The sequence below is a fragment of the Tauraco erythrolophus genome, chromosome 4 (assembly GCF_009769465.1).
Source record: "Tauraco erythrolophus isolate bTauEry1 chromosome 4, bTauEry1.pri, whole genome shotgun sequence".
NCBI lineage: Eukaryota > Metazoa > Chordata > Aves > Musophagiformes > Musophagidae > Tauraco > Tauraco erythrolophus.
In genome coordinates, this window is record NC_141468.1 from 86772019 (window position 1) to 86786702 (window position 14684).

At 47.7% G+C, this 14684-nt stretch overlaps 1 protein-coding gene across 1 annotated transcript in view; it reads left to right on the plus strand.

Annotated features, from left to right (window-relative positions):
- The first annotated feature begins 1923 nt into the window (after positions 1-1923).
- Positions 1924-14684, plus strand: part of WNK1 (WNK lysine deficient protein kinase 1) — a 106754-nt gene continuing 93993 nt past the window's right edge. The window contains 2 exon segments of the mRNA XM_086609663.1: positions 1924-2305; positions 2308-2708. Coding sequence (XP_086465789.1) covers positions 1924-2305; positions 2308-2708 — 783 coding nt within the window.

Sequence of the window (14684 nt, forward strand, 5' to 3'; positions counted from 1 at the left end):
GGGAACATTTAGTTTACATAGGGAAATTTCCCTTTTTATTTTTTTTCCTTAGCGTAATTTTGGATTTGCAGCTGCCTGAAAGACGCGGTGGCCTTCGGTACGTTCCCGTTGACTTCAAAAGGCTGCTCTCGCAAGGCGGCAAGCGCTCGGGTTTGGTTTATTAACACGAAAGAGGAACACGATATAAATAAACTACGCGACTCGTGTGGTGCTTTGTTAACCTGAAAGTTCCTGATTTGTGTCAGGGTTTGCACGGGCTCCCGCTGCTCCACAGCCTTCGCTCGGCCGCAGCCGTGAAACGGCCATGGGATAACGGTGATTTTAAGGGAAAAGGCTGCAAATCCTGTTCCTTTTAGGAGAACACGCGTTCACACGGCAGTTGTGCGCGTTCCACGTTAATGCTTCTTCAGGGAAAAATCCAAACCCTCACTCGCTCCTACAATCCTCACCTACGCGCCGTTACCGTTGCCCAAAACGGCGAAGAATCTTTAAGGCTGTTTGAAAACACCAAGTTGGATATTTTAATGTATTAAACACGCTTAACTTGAAGAAACAAGCGACGGCAGCCACCTTAGCGCCTTTCCAACCTCCCGCGGCCCAGCCTGCGCCGGCCGGCGCTGCCGCCCGGAGGGCCGGCCGGGCGGAGGAAAGCGCCGGAGTCGGAGGGCAGACTCGCTCCCCCTACGCCACATCGGTCGCCGGGAGCCCCGTTCCTTCCTCCCTTCCTTCTTTCCTTCCCCGGGGGGACGCGGCGGGCGGAGAAACAGCGCTCAGAGAAACTACAACTCCCGTGAGGCTCAGCGCGCGGCGCGGTGCACGGCGGGAGCTGCCAGCTCTCGCCGGCTGCGGGGCGCGGGCGCACATGCGCGGGCCGGGCGCGCAAGGGGGCGTGGCCGGCGGCGCTGGTCCTCCCTTCCCCTCTCCTGTGTGTCGGTTTCGGGCTCCCGTCGCCATTTAGCGCCGAGACGTCGCCGGGGCGGCCGCGGCGGCTCCCGCTCCCTCTCCCTCTTCCCCCCCCCCTTCCTCCTCCTCCTCTTCCTCCCCGCCGCGGCGGCGCGGCGCTGCGCCACAGCTGGACTCGGGCTCACCTGTGGCGGCGGGCGGCCCCCGGTGAGGAGAGGCGGCGAGGCCGCGGGCGGGGGGCAGGAGGAGGGTTTCCGGCTCCGTGCGAGGCGGCGGCCGCTGGCGGAGGGAGCGCGGCCGGGGCGCGCGCGGGCGGTGCCTGCCTGCCTGCCTGTCGGGAGGTGGAGGCCGCGGCCGCCATGGTCGCCCCGGTGAGGCGGGGCTGAGTCCCCGGGCCCCCTTTCCCTGCCCCCCGCCCTCCCAGCCGGGGTGAGGGTGCCGGGCCTGCCCAGGCCTCCCCCGCCCGGTGCGGGTGACTGAGCGCGGCGGCTTCCTCCGCCGCTGGCGTGCGGGGCCTGCCCGCCTCTCCCCGCCGCGCTTCCCGGCCCCTTCCCCTCCGCGCTCTGGGGGCGCCCGGACCTGCCCTGTTTTTTCTCTCCATCACAGAGCGCTCGCCTCGCGGTAAAGCAGCCGGGCGAGGCACCGGCTTCTCCCCGCTCGGGGGCCTGCCTCGGGGCGCCTTCCTCCCTCCCTCCCTCCCCGCCCGGGCCCGGCGCTCGGGCTCTTCCTCTCCCTCGTCGCCCCCATCCCCGCGCCTCTGCCTCAGCTCTCGGTGCTCCATGTCGGCCCCGCTGCCCGGCTCCCCGCTGCAGGATGGATGCAGACACTGACCGGGAACCCACCCCGCCGGCCCAGCCTCCCCAGCAGCCGCCTCCCAGCTCCGCCGTGAGGAGCCCTTGGGACCCTCCTCTCTTGCAGCTGCAACGGCAGCCGCGGACAGGCGCGCTCCCCGCTCAGTGACCAGACTCTCCTCTCGCCTGCCGCCGCCGCCTCGCCCCAGCAGCGCTCCCCCGGGGCATGATGTCGGGGGGCGCCGCTGACAGCGGCACCCCGGCTCCTCGCTTTCTGGCTCCGCCGCCGCCGCCGCCCAAGAACGGTTCCAGCTCGGACAGCTCCATCGGGGAGAAGCTAGGAGCCGCCGCTGCCGCCGACCACGGAGCCTCCGGGGCCGGTGGAGCAGGCGGTGGAGCAGGGAGCGGAGGCCGCAGCGAGGAGTACCGGCGCCGCCGCCACACCATGGACAAGGACAGCCGAGGGGCGGCAGCCACCGAGCACCGCTTCTTCCGCCGTAGCGTGATCTGCGACTCCAACGCCACGGCCTTGGAGCTGCCTAGTTTGCAGCCTGCGGCGTCCTCGGCCCCAGTCTCAGGAGGCAGCGCCGCTCCCTTGGTCTCCCCCCCGAGTGTGCCAGCCGGAGTCCCTGCATCGCCGTCAGCGCCGCCCAGGCTCCCTCGCTGCTGCAGCAGCCGCCGCCGCCCGCCCCGCTCCCCCTCGAAGGCCGGTCTGCCCAGGAGCCCCCTGCTGCAAAAGATGCTGCCCCGCTGCTGCCCAAGGAGGAAGAGGACGATGCAAGCGTGCTGCCCCCGACCAGTGCCGCTGGCAGCGCGGCGGCTGCCAGCCGGGAGTTTGAGGAGCGGAGAACACAGCAGGAAGACATCGAAGAGCTTGAGACCAAGGCAGTGGGCATCTCCCCGGATGGCCGCTTCCTCAAGTTTGACATCGAGATTGGAAGAGGCTCTTTCAAAACCGTGTATAAAGGGCTGGATACGGATACCACTGTGGAAGTCGCCTGGTGCGAGCTGCAGGTAACACAAAGAAAAAGTGTGACTTGACGAAGCGCGGTCACTCTCCCAGGTGCTAGGCTGTGTGCTCGGAGCAGGTGGAACTCAGGAAATCGAGGTCTGCTTTATGCAGGCAGGGGACTGCAGGCCTTATCTGAGGCACCCCTTTGGAAGAAGGGTGCAGCCTTTCCTCGGAGTTGGTTTGCCTTTTAATTCTTTTAAATACTCTGCTCTCTGACTAATTTTTTTAACTTTATCGTGAGAAAACGTGCTGTGTGCCTGTTTCTTACAGTCTTGCGTTTTACGCCTCCAAAAGGTCGCTTGGAGGATTGTAAAAATATTTGTTTGCAGCTTCGGGAGGCTGGGGGAAAACATGTAAGTGAATGTCAACTTTAGCTAGCCTTAACTTTCCAAAATTTGTTAAGGTGTTTTTCATAGGGAAAAATACTAAAATGTTAATCTCACAGGTGTTTCATATGTTCGTGGTGATGGATCCCTGTAGGAAGTTACCCTAGAATAGACACAAAAGTCATGCAGTGCATCACACTGTTTAGTTTTGCAAAGCTCTCTTTTTCATTCTGAATTTTAGGGTTTGCACTTGGTGCAGGCACAAGGAAAGGAAGAAAGTCATTGTCTCCTTTCTGAAGCTTTAAAAAAAACCCCCACTAAAGTTTAGCCTTTCCAAATGGCTGGTAGATTAAACTGGACTAAGTACTCCTCTTCTAGTAAGCTTCTGGCCTGAGCAGAGCCAGAGTTCTGTAGAAGCCCAGTCTGACTATGGCAAGAACACTGTTGCGCGCGAGTTGGAGCTTGTAGAACCAAGAGGTTGCTGTGCAGCAAACTTTAAAGAAGTGGGAAGAGCTTGGAGTACCAACAACAAATACCTGGTGTACTAGTTTATTTATAAAGCCTCAGCATTAAATTAAAAGGATAGTGCTTGTTGATTTTGTTGTTTGGCTTTTGGTGCAATCCATAGAGGGGCTCATGTACTATGGCTTTGTTATTGTGTGTGTTCCCATCCAACTTAAGGCAGAGAAAAGAGCATTGGGCCAAAATCCCAATCCCTTTGAAGGGTTTTTACGCAGTTAGCTGCTCACAAATGGTTGATTGCAGTGAGTGTACCAAAACTTTCTTCCCCTCAAAAGCAATTTTATATCTATTGTGGTCAAACTGTGAGAATTTAGGAAGAGATCTCTTGGTTTGGATTCCTGTTTGCTTTTGGATGGTTGCTTAAGTGTTCTACCACTGTCCTGGTCAATGATGTTACTGACCTTATTCTATACCTAGTGACTGTGGAAGTAAGCTTCCAGGTTTTTTTTTTGACACTTAAGCATGCCCCACTCCTCCGTGCTAGCTGTGTGCTTGCTATGGTGGTCTTTTGAGCTTTCATTCTAAATTTGAAAAGTGAAATGAGCCAGTGTTGGGCTCTGCTTAAACTCTTCCTGTGCGGTTTGAACCGAGAGGAGATCAATAATCCGCCAAAAGGATGACTTTTATTTGAAATGGTAATCTTTGCAATTTTGGACTTCCTTGACTGTAAGCCCTGAAATCTGATTTAATCTTTACACTTTACTTACTGATCGGAAACTAATGTCGGCTTGGCATCCGTCACTTTTTGCTAACATCACGTCTGTTGTGGTGTCTTCATCATCATCAGTACAAACTGTCTAAAGAAGCATCTTCTTTGAAGTAATCAAATAAAGCAGCTCGTTTATAAAGGGCATGTTGCTGAGCTTTCAATGGATTGAAGAATTTAATGAGGCGTATTTAAAGTGGCAGAGTGCAAAAAGCATGAATGAAAATATTTGAGAGGGAAATATTTGACGTTTTGCTTGGAGGTTACATTATGCCTTGTGGGTTAAATCGTTCTGAAGGCTGCAACTTTCCTCTGGTAAGGAAACTGCATACAAACCAAGTTTGAAAGAAAAATACAAATTTTATAGCTGTTAAAAGTATTTGCTAAAGGAGCTACTCTACAGCTAGTCGATTATTTTCAGATGAAGTCCGGTTTTATTGTTTGCACTTAGAAATAAAAGGAGGAACTTGGTATTTGTTGGTGTGATGGGTACATCCTCTTCTTCCTCTAGGAAAATGTAATTGCTGACGGGTCAGTGATATTCGTTATATGCCATTTGTATGAAAATACAATCTGGATTCACAAAGATGGGCTGAAACTCAGGTGCCGTTGGTTTTCCAGCATGCCATGGTTTGAGGATTGGTGAACCTTCAAAGCATGCTGATTTTCTTAAGGAAATGCAAATGGTTTTCTTTCATGCTATATTACACCAACCCTAACTACCCGCTGGTTACTTTTAATTGTCTTGAAATATTGCTTGCTACTCCTTAGTAACTGAAGAGCTTTTCTTCTCTATATTCTTGCTAGCAGGAGTAGGCATCCTGGACGTCCCACCTCTGTAGAGTCTTCTCAAGGGTGCTGCTGGAATGAGGCTGCTTAGCGTGGTTATGCAGACGAAGTTGTTCCTCTCCTGGCTTGTCCAAAGTTGATAAAGGTGTAGCAACAGTTCTTGATTGTGAGATGTAAAATGGAGCGGGGCAAGAACAGTTGGTACTTTTACAGAGTCTTTGGGCATACGTTCTTTTAAGGCTTTTCTGGCCTACCTCACATGCTTCAGTTTCTTGAACATCTCTGCTGTTTGGTTGAAAGCAAGATGTCAGCTGCTTTCATCTCAGTTAAACTACAGTTTTTAAACATTGAAGCAAATTCGGTATTAGGCATCTTGTGGATCAAGACTTTGTGATGGCCTCTGGCAGAATTATTTTAATGCTGAATAATGCAACTATACCTGATTTTTACATATGTGCTCTGTAGTGATAGAGTGTAGAATCTAAGAACATCAGGATGCCTCCTTTCCAAGGGAGTTTGGGTGCTGTTTATCAAATGCAGCTTGGGTTCCCGTTCCCAAGTTGCTGATGATGCTCTGGAAAATATTGCTCATAGCTTTAAAAAGGCTCTTGAACTAAGTCGTAATGCCCCTTACGCTTAGAATCATGGAATGGTTTGGGTTGGAAGGGACCTCAAAGATCATCCAGTTCCAACCCCCCTGCCATGGGCAGGGACACCCTCCACTACACCAGGTTGCCCAAAGCCTCATCCAACCTGGCCTTGAACACTTCCAGGGATGGGGCAGCCACAACTTCTCTGGGCAACCTGTTCCAGTGCCTCACCACCCTCAGAGTGAAAAATTTCTTCCTTATAAAGAAGATGTACTGAACGGTGGAGAAGGAGCTGAAATTCGGTGGGTGACCCAATGGCGTTCATAGTATCTCCAGCAAGGGAGGTCCTGGCCAAGACTCTAGTTTTTCTTGATCTGTGGAAGATGGGAAGATTTGATTTGAAGGAGATGAGTATTTCAAGGTTGCTTGTAGATGTGTAACAAAATCTGAACACAGGTGTGACAGGCCACAAAGTGAACTAGGATAGTCCATGTGAAGCCCATTGTAACTGAACCTCGTTTAGATATTGGTTGCAGGTGTTTAAGTGTGAAATACCTGCCCTGCTGTGAGCAAAGAGGAGCTGCCGGGAGCTCAGCAGCAACTGCTTAGGGCCAGTGCCCAGCTTCAGGTACTGCAAGGAAATTGGTGGTGTAGTGTTAGCCTTCAGATACTTTTTTTCTCATTGTATATGGTCGTCTCAACTCTAGTTGTTGAGTCAAGTGTGCCTCCTACTGTTGTCATTAGCACATCTCGTAAATCGAGTGTAGTAGTTAGAGTTACTGCTGTAATGGTTTTTAAGTTGGCAAAAGTGGTTACTGCCTCTGTTTTCTATTTTAATTTGAATAACTGTTCCTGTACAGTCGTGCTGCTGATTCGTCTTTTAAAATTACCTTTCTGAGCAGGGAGTCTTTGTCACCTCTGTACAGTGCAGGTAACTGTGGCTAAAACAATGCACTTTTCCTATTGCACTAAGTTTATCTATGTGAAATAGTACTTGTATGCCAGAGGTAGCAAGAGTCACGTAGTTGACTGTAAAAGCCAAATATTAGGGGTGATGTGTCATCCTCTGAGTCTCTGCTGGAGTTTGAGCTGGGTTTAAATCGACTCCTGGTTTACAGAGCAATACAGGCTGGTGCAGTCACTTGCTGGACTGCAAAATCTTGTCTGGGATTACAGCTTTGGGTTCTGTTGTTCAAATTAGTGACTTTTAAAATACGGAAGGGCACTTGATATGGAAGGTAAGCTGGGCTCTTTTTGAACTGTATCTTGTTGGGGATTTGAAGACAGCTTCTTTCATTTGGACAGTGTCTTCTCTTAAAGGAGGCATGATTTAGAAATGGCTATTGGAAAAATACTTCCATTTGTTGAAAATGCATTCCTGGTAGATGTATACATTGGAGAACTGTGCCGCTTGACTGGTGTGTGCCGTGTATCCCTCCTTTCCTCTGTGTTCCTTTGACAGAAAGGGTAGCTTGGTCAGTCAGCAGTTACGACTCATGAGTGGCATCTTCTTGCTGACATGGCACTTTGCCATTCTTGCTGGGGCATCAGTGCAGTGGTAGTCAGGTTTGTTGGGCTTACCATGGGAGCTGCCGAAGGGGAAACGGAGATTTAGGGCTGTCTGTAAGCCAGGTAGAGCTTCTGGGGGTAAGAAATGAGTCTGAGAGGTGAAAGTGGTACAAGAAGGGTATGTTGTGCTCCGTAATACTTTGAGGGGAACCTGAATGTGAATTTGGTTACCTTTAGTTATGAATTTTCTGAGTAGTGAACTAGTGTAGGTTACGCGTGTGCGATTTTGTTGCAGACTGTTAGCTATAGACCAAGTGTAGTGCACGAATACCCAAATTTAGCAATGGATTTTGCTTTACAGCAATGAAAAAAACAGTTGAGAAGAAATATAATGCTGTAACCGAGTGTGAACCATGAGATTCTGTAGCATGCTCTGGTAAAAATGACAATGCAACTGGTCATCACTTCATTACAGGAAGTAGGGAGGTGCTAAATAGTATTTCCATATGTCAGATTTTTTCTGGGTGTAACAATATATAGAGATGGATTTAAAACTCAAAATACAGCAAGTTGCTTGAATATGATGTGTATTTTCACATTTAATGATGCTTCAGATTTAACTATACCTATCTTTATCTCTTAGATTTGAAGGTCTATTTAATACTGATTTTTAGGTCAGCAGACAACAATTGAACGTAGTTTTTGTGCTCTGGAGTATAGACTCCACTGCAGGCTCGCCGTGATAAATATCAGCTTACTGAAGTCAAAGTATAATTCTTAAAAATCTCTGCTTTCTGGGCTGGCTGAGCTGGGAACGTTTCAGAAGCTGCATGTTCAAGTCTGACAACCAAAAAAGGTCTTGTAGCACATAACTGCAGCATCCTGTAGTCTTTTTTTTTTTTAAAGCTTGTTGCATATTGCTCACTAGGAGGCCTGTGCCAAGATGCTAGCTCTGATGCACAATCATTGTATTTTCCATTAAAGCAAAATGGAAAACCAGATCAAAACCTTTGTGCAGCGAGAGGAAGCTCAGGAGTGAGGACCTGGAGTTCATCTGTCAAGTGCTATTGGAAAACGATTGCATTCTGCTAGTTCTGGAGGAATAGTCAACTTGTGGAAACAAATACACGTTCTCTGAAAGCTCTAACTGTGGTTTAATTCTGAATATTTTAAAATGTGTTATAAAACTTAGACTGAAACAGATCAAGCTTGGGTCTAATCTAGTGTGGTGACTCCGATGGCTGCCCTGTGCTTCACATCAGTGTTTAAAATGGCTCTAGTAGTCTGTGAGCATAACTGTGTGTCATGGTTTGATGTGGAGGGGGGGGTGGTTCTGGTGGCAGGAGAGGGATTTTGCTCCCTGCGACCTCCCCGGTTTTGGATCCGGGTTAGGCTTAGTTCTGGCCACCAGATCAGACTGCCATCCCCCTCGGGATTGAGCCAATAGGGCGCCTCTGCGAATTGCCCTATTTAAGTCAGGACAAGGGAACCGGAAAAGGTGCTTCGCCCAGGATCGAGCAGAGAAGGGAGGAGGGCACTGCCCCCGCTCCCTGGCTCCCGGCCGGGCGGCTGCCTGCGTTGGGCCGGCGCCGCCCACGGAGAATGGCGGCGGCGGAGCCAGCTGGGGAACTCGGGGGCACCCCACTCCCAGGGTGCCCACTGGGCTGAGTTCACCTGGAGAGGACTGAGATCTGAGAGAAACAGCCGCATCGACAGCAGGTCAGTGAGGATGGAGCGGGAGGAGGTGTGCCGGAGCCGAGTTTCCCCTGCGGCTGATGGTGAGATAGCAGGCGGCCCCCCTGCAACCAGGACGGCCTCGGTGGAGCAGCGACCCACTCGCAGCCCGTGGGGAGAAGATGCCTGAGCCCGAGGATGGTCGTGTTGGGTGCACGGCAAGGCAGAAAGGCATCTGGAGTCTGCGTGACGACCCACGCCGGAGCGAGTGGCTACAGCTCCCTAAGTACCCGAGACTGTGGTATAGCCCACACCGGAGCAATCTGTGGGGAAGGATTGTTTCCAGTGGGCTGGACTCACGTTGGAGAAATTTGTGGATTTTTCCTCGTGGGTAGGGGATCCATCAGGGGAAAAGGGTGTAAGGACTCCTTCTCCTTTAAGAAAGAAGCAGCAGTAACAGCAGGGAATGAACTGACCTGCACTCCCCCAGTCCCTGCCCCCTGTGCTGCTGGGGGGAGGAGGTAGAGCCGGGAGGAAAAGGAAGGTGGGGGGGTGAAGGTGTCGGTTTTAAGATCTGGTTTTGTTTCTTTCTGTCCTCTCAAGTAATCCGTTTTTATTTCCCTTTGTCCTTCTAAGTAATCATTAATAAACTGTTTTGCTTTGAGAAAAGCTCTGCCTGTTTTGCCCAGGACCATGGTTGGTGGGTGCTCCCTCTGTTCTTGCCTCAACCCTCAGTCCTTTTGTTTTTTTTTTCCCTCCTCTCTACTTTATTGGAGAAGGAGAGACTGTGTGAGTTTTAGTTGCTGGATCAGCCTAAAACCATGACACTGTGTGTGGCTACAGCCACTGTGACAGCAGCAGCGTGCCTCCTGTTTGTGACTCCTTCTGGGCCAGATGCATAATTGTCACAAATGTGGGTTAATATAAGTGTGTGACAGTCTCTGTGAACATCGTTCTGTCCTTATTAGGTCTTTTTCTGTTCTTGGCTCTACAAATTCCAAAATACTGAAACCATAAGTGTGTAATTTGTGTATGACACTTTGAGGTTACACTGGATTTCCAAGTGTCTTCAAGTGTGCGTGTGTAGGGAGCTTGGAATTGTGTGCAGTAAAGTCTAAATTTTCTGTTGACCTTCCATGTCATAGGGTAGAACAAGTTACTGGTACTTAGTGGCTTCAAGTCTCTGATGTGAAAACTTCTCCTTTGGCTAACGAACAAAACCCAGCCCTATTCCTGAGTGCGTTGTAATTGATACAGTTGATGACTTGATAAATGACGTGTGAAAGAAGCCAGGCTAATGACCTGCAGAAGTAGAAACAGTGATCAGGCTCCCTCAGACCTTCCAAGGGTGGCCCTGGAAGACAGAGGGAAACTTCTGGAGCTGCAGCTGCTAGGAGACCTCTGCTTAGGATAATCATCTTAACCTCCAAGATACCACTTTTGGAGATGGCTGTGCTTCAGTTTGGAACTGACTCTCAGGCAATAGATGTGATCGGATAAGTATGTTCTGAAAATGCAGCATTTCTTATGGAAATAAACAGGTTCCTGTTTGTCAGCTTGGGTGGGTTTGAGAGCTGCAGAATTAAATCTCTTAAATGAGATTCAGTTTTGAGCTGTTGTAGTTTAAAACAAAAATGCTTAACTTGATAACTAAGCTTTCGAGGGCTGAGGAAAAGTATCAGGACTATAATCTTTCTTTGAAAGGGGGGGGAAAAAAAAACCCCACCTGATAAAACTCCCTGGAGATATCCTGTATAGAGTCCTTTGGGAGCTGCCTGGTAGTGCAATAAATAAACCAAGCAGTAGCAGATGTGCGGTGTCTCCATGGATGCAGTACGTGGTGCAGTGTGGATTCAGTGCCTCTTGGTTAGCAACATCCCTCTGGGCCACGTGTTGTTCTTCTTATTTTTTTTTTTTCATTTCATGCCAGCAGCTTGTTAAACAGCACAACTCTGCCTGTCACCCAGCTTCTCTGTCCTGCGTGTGACAGTTTGTTCTGAGCAGTGGCAGCTTTAATGCTTCCTGTCTTGCATCTCTTCACAAACTCTTGCTTCCTGTAAAGATTAGCAACTTTTTTTTTAAGAGCACTGATTGGTTCTTCCAAATCGTAGTGAAGTTGAAATAAAACTTGAGTGGTTTTCTGTTTCAGTCTTTAAGTTCACGTTTTCAAGCTCGTCTTAGTCTTGAGAGTTAGTAACTTGGGAAAAATGGAAATGCAGATGTAATGGCTGTAACATTTGGCCTGTAAGGAAAAGAATAAATATCATGCAAGTTTGCGGTGCTTCTGCAGCTGGGCACAAGACTTTCCTTGGCAGAGCATGTGTGCTTTTTAATAGCAGATGGTAGAAAGTTAATGTTTTCAGCTCTTAAAACTTTAGATAATGATTCCTTGGTTTTAATTGGATCATGACATGTGTGCGCCATGTCTGGAAAAGTGCTTTTCCAATGAATTTGAAACAATTCCTGTTCTGAATAGCTAGGTTTGTAGTGCTGCTTGAAAATCAGGTTCTCGGAGTAGTGAAGGCTTTTCTCTAACATGAGGCATCTGTAAATCTTTTCAGATGTGGTGTTAACATTCTTGTCCTAACAAATGAGACTCAGCTTTTTATGCTGGCTTCATGAGTGTTTTTATGGAAGCTGCTTACGGTCCTCAGGACTTTCTTGTAGCTGATTCTGGGAATGGTTCAGGTTATGTACTGGAAGCCAACCAGGGTTTGAATGTCTCCTGTCAAGATACTACACGTATCCTCGTTCTAACTTACTTCCAACTCCCTCAGCATATTTAGAAATCGTCATGCCATCACTTCTCAACGTGTGGTTTTGGTTGCCCTCGTTATTCCCCTTGGGAGAGCCAGGGGAAGCGAAGAGATATCTAGGATTGAATCCGTGGGCTTACTCGAGGTCATCCTTGAGAAAGGGAGCTTGCTCGCTTATCTTCTGGGCACAATGGGCAGAATGCTCCTTAACTCCGTGCAGTAAAGGATAAACTTTGTGTTAGGATGTTCAGTGCTATGTGATGCTGTCCTCTTATCCCAAAAGGAGATCCTTGCGACAAGACCATCACAGATGTCACCAAGTCTTCCCTAATAACTAACAGAATAAAACTGCTGGATTGGAATGCAGTGACCAGAAGAATTCAGACTGGGTTCTCAAATGTCTTCTGAACTTTTCACCTGGTGATGACAGGTGCATTGCACATACCCAGGTTATCCTCAAGCACTTCTGGATTTGCCTGGGTAATTCCTAGCAGCACCTGTGTGTTACTTTGCGTGGCTCACAAGCAACTTAACATGCTCTTAGTTTGTTTTTCAGCAAAGGAAACTGCAGCCTGCTGAAAAATAGACTTGTGTTTTCTTTTTCTTCCAGAAGCTGTTTGAATATTAATATCTATGTAAAGCAGTAAGCAATTTTTACAAGGATAACTCATTCTAAATCACTCAGAGAGGCAAACTTAGCAAGCTTGGATTTACTATTTTAGGTATAAGCAGAATCTTTGGAATTGCTACCTCCATTCTTAGTTTAGAAATCCTTCACAGAGTATGTTTATACCCGATGGCCATCTATCTTGTAACTAAAATGTCTGTGAGCTTTGAAGTGATGTGTCAGTGACGCTGGAACTAATACTTTGCCCAGGACTTTGTGTTTTAATGTAGGGGATGCCTTTTTCTTGCTGCTCAGTGTGCCCAGGAATATGATTATGAAATCATCTGGTTCATCTATTGGCGATGGTCTGGGCAGCAATTCTCAGGGGTGTCTGTTCTCAGAAAGAGATCACTATGGTGCTTTTCACGTTGTCTAATTTAGTAACTGGTTAGCAGGACTCCTTTTAGCAGGTTACCTGTAAAATTAAAACAAGGAGGAAGCTTTGCAACTGCGATAACTCGTGACGCAAACGCTGAATTTTGAGCCATAGTTCAGAATGGTTTGGATCCTGTCACCTCTATTAATAAGCAGTCATCGATAGAAACTTTCGTTGGCTATCAGCTGAACAGCTATTTTTCTGCTTTAGGACAGCAGAAGGTGTGAAAAATAAGCTTTATTAGACCCCTTTTATGAGAGAGAAGCTTTGTTGTTTCAGTTTAGCTGTTCCGGATAATTTTTCTCATCTGGATGGTTTGAGCCATTCCTAATTTCCTTGCGTCAGGAGCTGAAGGTAGTGGGTTCTGATAGCAGATTTGGGGCTAGCAACAGAAATCTGCAAATGGAAAAACTCATGGAAGTGATTGAGAGTTTTTTACCACCATTTAGAAGATTTTGAAGAGAATAGGAATACCGATCTCTTTGTAACTGAGGTAAATCTGAAACAACTATGCAGGAATGCTGGGCTAAATGGAGGGTGGTACAAAGCTGACACCAGCAATTATGTGCATTTTATTTGGTTTTGGCCAGTTAATATACTCTCCTGATAGTTTAAGACTGTCCAACTGATGGTGTTACCCAGTTTTCTTTGGACGTTTTCTTCTCTTAGAGTAGCCCTGTGACTTGTTTCTGTTTGCTGGCTGTCACTGGCAAGTTTTTGACCCCAATCTCATTGTATTTTGACTGCTTCTATCCTGGCAAAGACTAATGACATGCAAACAATAACCCACAAATATTGGTATGAAAAGCTTCAGCAATCCAGGCTGATTATCTTAAGGATCTGCAAATCTGCCTGCACTTATGTAATATGCATCTGTTAATGGCAATATCTGAATTGTTAGCAGGTTTGGCTTAAATGGTGCAAAATGTTACCATGTCTGTTTTCAAATCTGCTGGTTTTAAGTAGGGCTCTTGTTCTTGCAGATATTTTCCAACATAAAACTGGTTTTGGTTTGTCTCTTTCTTTATTCACCTGTTTATGGAGTGCTTTCATTTGGGACATGTAAATTGTGTATCTATATAAAAATGTAAGACGTCAGCTTAATGTGCTCTGCTTTGCTGTAGCTGGCTTGGACTCGGAGCCTTTGAGTATTCCCTAAAGAAAAAATATGAGAAGCGAGACTAAACTTGAGTTGGAGACTTCTTGAGAAGCAGTCCGTTCAGATGAGTATCCTACAGTAGGAAATATGCTTTGAAAAGTGATCGAAACCTTTTTTTAAATTGCCCTATCTGGATGTAGAGATTGACAGTACGTAGAATGGCCTTTGAGAGCATGGTTTTTATTTGCATTTATCGTGGTTTGAGGCCTAGTGAGTTGTTAGGTTTGCCAGGAACAGAGTGCTGAAAAAGGAGAAACTGCAGAAATGACTGATATACAAAAATAAGACTTGTAAGTTTAGTTTTAGAATGTTTTTCCTGTGGTTTTCTCTACTTCCTTTGCATGCAGCTTGAGCTTTTTTCTGCAAACAAGCAGCTCAAAAGCAGAATGCATTTCAGGTTGTCTGTACTTGGGGCGGGGGGGGGGGAGGGGGGAAATTAGTGCAGTTGAATTTGAATTTTTTTGCCTCTTGATGGCAACTGTGAGCCAGTTCAGGTGATGGTGAGTGAGTTCTTTTTTGCTGATCTCATTATACAAGCCTGAACCTATCTGAGAGGTTCAGTATTTACCCTCAGGAACAAAAAGAAAAGGAAGAGGCTCTGGGTTGCTGCTGAAGACTTAAGTGCTGTAGGACATTAATAGATTGTGTATGGTCTATACCTGAAGATCTGTCACAAAGAAACCTGTCTTTAATACTCCCATTTCCTCTAGTAAAATGTGCATGTTTCCTATGGACTCCCTTTGATTTTGTAGACTACCTGCTTACATGATCAGTGCTTTTCAGTGGTCGTGGCAACAACAACAAAAAAAATCTGAGAAATCTGAGGAGGAACAACAAGGAATTTTGACCTCTCAAGTTGTAGTCATCTTCTGTTTGCAGAAAGTGAAAAGATCGCAGGGAATTC